General features: G+C 36.2%; 1 protein-coding gene across 1 annotated transcript; it reads left to right on the forward strand.

The window, feature by feature from the left end:
- Positions 1-1,442: 1,442 nt before the first annotated feature.
- On the forward strand, positions 1,443-2,458 carry LOC132266369 (uncharacterized). The gene is made up of 2 exons (XM_059767222.1): positions 1,443-1,792; positions 2,152-2,458. Exons 1-2 carry the CDS (start codon positions 1,443-1,445, stop codon positions 2,456-2,458), a joined length of 657 nt encoding a protein of 218 aa, XP_059623205.1.
- The last annotated feature ends 1,415 nt before the right edge of the window (positions 2,459-3,873 follow it).

The raw sequence follows: 3,873 nt of genomic DNA on the forward strand, positions 1-3,873 counted from the left end.
TATATATATATATATATATATATATATGTATATAACACATGAATCATATCTTGATAGGTTTTTTTTTTTTTTTTTTTGCGTGAGATGAGATGTGTAGGGTTTAATTTTTAACATTTGGATAGGATAATATTGTAATTTAATAGTATTATAATAGCTCCACTTATTTTCTCTCCTGTCTTCCACCCAAATTTGGGCGGATGAAAATTTGTTAAGAGGGAAGGATAAGACATCCCTCCTTTTATCCTTTCCCTCCGTGTCTCCTTCCTACCGAACAAAGGAATTTTGTTCCTTCCTTCCTATTTTCTTTCCACCCCTCTTTCTTCCTTCCTACCAAACAGAGCATATGTTAATTTATGTTAGGTAGATGGTTTATACAAACTGAAGATAATTTATGAAAGATAATTGAATTTCATATGCTTCAACATACAATTAAAGGACCTTGATAGGCCATTCCTAGGGAAGATGGTTCATACCACAACTTAATTTAGGCAGATGACCCCTTCCAACCAAAAATGGGTTATGCTTAGTTCTAAAATGTATGAATTTCTAGAAGATGTTGTGGTTGTTTTATACTTCTATATATCATTTTATATACATAGTTGTTTATCCCCAAGTTGAATGCAACTTAGTATGTTTATGAGGTTTTGGTGAAGTCAATTCCCTAGCTTTCTTTCAATAAGTTTAATCCATTTGAATTCATTTTATTTACTGTTTTTATTCAATTTCAATTCATAGTTTTGAGTGACAAACCAATCAAACTATCATCTCCTTTATCAAACTAAAAAGTAATTTTACAACTTTGGTTGCCATAAACTAGCAATCCTTGTGGTTCGACAAACCCTTACTATAGCCCTATTCTACATTGATATATGTGTTATTGCAAGTGGTATTTTTAAGTGATAACAAATTATTGCAATAACTTTTGGCGTCGTTGCTAGGGAATGCATACGGTTTTGTAATCAAAGTTTAAAAATTGCTTTGTGTTTAATTGTATATATTTTTTATTTATTTCGATGTGTTTTATGCATTTAGTGTGTTTTTGTGTTACTAGGAACTAAAGACTTTCCAGGTGATCTAATTGCAAAATTTGAAGTCTTAAGGACTTTGGGTAAGTTTTTGAAGTTTCTAGTTTATTCATTGTTTGGCCTTGTCGAAACAAATTTTTTTGTTTTTTTTAGAGTATAGGTCCTTGTCGTGGCCATTTAAATCTATTTTTCATTATTGTTGAATTGAGGAGAAAGGGATCAATGTAGGTAGATGTATTGGTGAAAGGTTGTTGTGATTGTTATGTTTGTTAATTGATGGTAAGTCGTAGGTCATCGTCTCTACCACATCTTAAGGAACCAATTGATATTGCTTTACTCGAAAGGACTTTTAGGCAACAAAGAAGGAACCTTAGGGATCTCGAAACTATAAGAGAACTTGAAATCGAAGTAGACAATATGGCTGATGAACAAGCTAATCTTGAAAATGCTAATCTCGAAAATTCTAGAGTTGAAAATCCTAGAGCTGAAAATGAAAATTTAGCCCCAATGACTCTAAGGGATCACTTCGTACCCTCAACATATATATCTCCATCATGTATTGTCATGCCCAATGTCGAGGCTCATCATTATGAGATCAAATCTACCATAATCCGAATGCTTCCAATTTATCATGGGTTTGATAATGAAGACCCTTATAAACATCTTGATGAGTTATTGGAAATCTGCTCCACCATCAAGATGAGGGACTTCCCCCAAGATGCACTTCGTATACTTCTCTTCCCATTTTCCCTAAAAGAAAGAGCAAAGTATTAGTTGAACTCTCTTGTTGCAAATTCCATCACTTCGTGGGTCCAATTGCAACAAGAATTCCTTAAAAAGTACTATCTTGTTAGTAAGACCAACCAAATGTGTCGATCCATTCTTAGTTTTCCCCGAATTGATGGGGAACAATTTTATGAGACGTGGGAAAGACTTCAAGATTTTCTAAGGAAGTGTCCACACCACCAAATTTCAAAGTGGCAATTGGTGCAAGCCTTTTATGATGGTTTAACAGAACCATATAGACAATTAATTGATTCTTCATATGGTGGCATGTTCATGTCGAAAATTTAAATGATGCGTGGACTCTACTTAAGAATATAAGCGAAAATTCTATGCAACATAGTTCTCGTAGAGCTTCTACTTCTAATGTTGGGAAACCCTCAAATTCGTGCCAACTACGGACTCTAAGGGAAGAAGCCTCTCAAGTGGATGCCATAACCCACAAAGTTTTTGAGCTTGTGGCACCATATCTCTCATCTTCTCAGAATTCTCCATCCAGTGCTATGTGTGCACATTGCACAAGCACTTTTCATAATGCAGAAGATTGCGCCATACCGAAGCAATTTTCTGGAGGTATGCCAGAACAAGCCAATGCCATGTTCTTTCGCCCTGGAAATAATCCTTATTCCAATACTTACAATATAGGTTAGAGAGATCATCCAAATTTCTTGTGGAGGCAACAAGCCCCACAAAATTTATCATTTCAAGGTCATGGGGAATCAACTCAGTCTATTTCTCAGCCCATGAACAGGCCATTCCAAGCTTCTTCAAACTACCGTCCTCTTTCCTATAATGCGAGCTCTTATAATCAAAATCTTGCTCCTCCTAACCCATCCCAATTAGATAAGATATTGAACTCCAATAAGCAGATAATGGCTGCCATTAGTGGTATGCAATCAACAGTGCAATTGGTTAATACTCATTCCCAATCAATAGCCAACATTGAAACCCATCTGGGACAATTGGCTACTTCTGTGAACCAGTTTCATAAGAAGGACACGGGAAAACTTCCAACTCAACCTGTGGTGAACCCGAAAGGGCAATATATGATTAATGAAATCACTCCTCTGAGTGGATTAAATGTTGAGCAAGTCTAAGCAATCACCACACTTCGGAATGGAAGAATTGTGGACAATAAGGTTGATGAAAAAACTGAAACTCTTGCTCCCAAGAATTCAAGTTTTTCACCCAAAAATCTGAAAGTTAGTCCAGAAATCCAAATTCCGCCAATTCCAAATGTTGAGACATCTTATGAGCCCAAGGCTCCTTTTCCTTAACGCTTCAAAGAGTCCACACACTTTAGGAAAAAGGGCGATAAAATTCAAGAAATGTTTGAAGTGTTTAAGCAAGTAAAGATCAACATTCATCTCCTTCATGCCATTAAGCAAATTCCACCTTATGCTAAATTTCTTAAAAATTTGTGTACTCAAAAACGCATTTCTAAGAGTAATACTCCTAAGAAGGTGAGGTTAACTGAGCAAGCAAATGCTATCATTCGGCATAATACATCTACGAAGTTTAAGGATTGGGGTGCCCCGACAATCTCATATGTTATTGGAGACAATGAGATAGAAAAGGCCCTCCTTGACTTAGGATCAAATGTAAATCTGATCCCTTAGTATACTTGCAACTTGGCTTAGGAGAACTCGAACCAACCATGGTTGTCTTGCAACTTCCAGATAAATCTGTCAAACAACCTCGTGGTATCATTGAGGATGTACTCATCAAGGTAGACAAGTTCTACTTTCTAGTAGACTTCTTGGTTCTAGATACTGAACCAGTTCACGATCCCAAAAGACACATTCCCATGATCCGTGGTCGCCCTTCTTAGCCACAGCTAATGCTTCAATTAATTACTGAACCGGGGTGATGGATATTTCTTTTGGAAATATGAAGGTGAAGCTCAACATCTTTAGTGCTTCTCATCATCCTTCGAAAGAATATGAGTGTTTTTCTCTTGACACCATAAATGAAATGGTCGAAGAATCTCTCTTATTCATTCATTTCTTGGTACAAACAAAACTCTTTCGGTCATTATTGCATTGGATCTTTCCAACGACCAAGA

This window comes from Cornus florida, unplaced genomic scaffold (genome assembly GCF_030987335.1).
Source record: "Cornus florida cultivar Cherokee Brave unplaced genomic scaffold, ASM3098733v1 CherokeeBrave_3.0.0_Hap2_Chr07, whole genome shotgun sequence".
NCBI lineage: Eukaryota > Viridiplantae > Streptophyta > Magnoliopsida > Cornales > Cornaceae > Cornus > Cornus florida.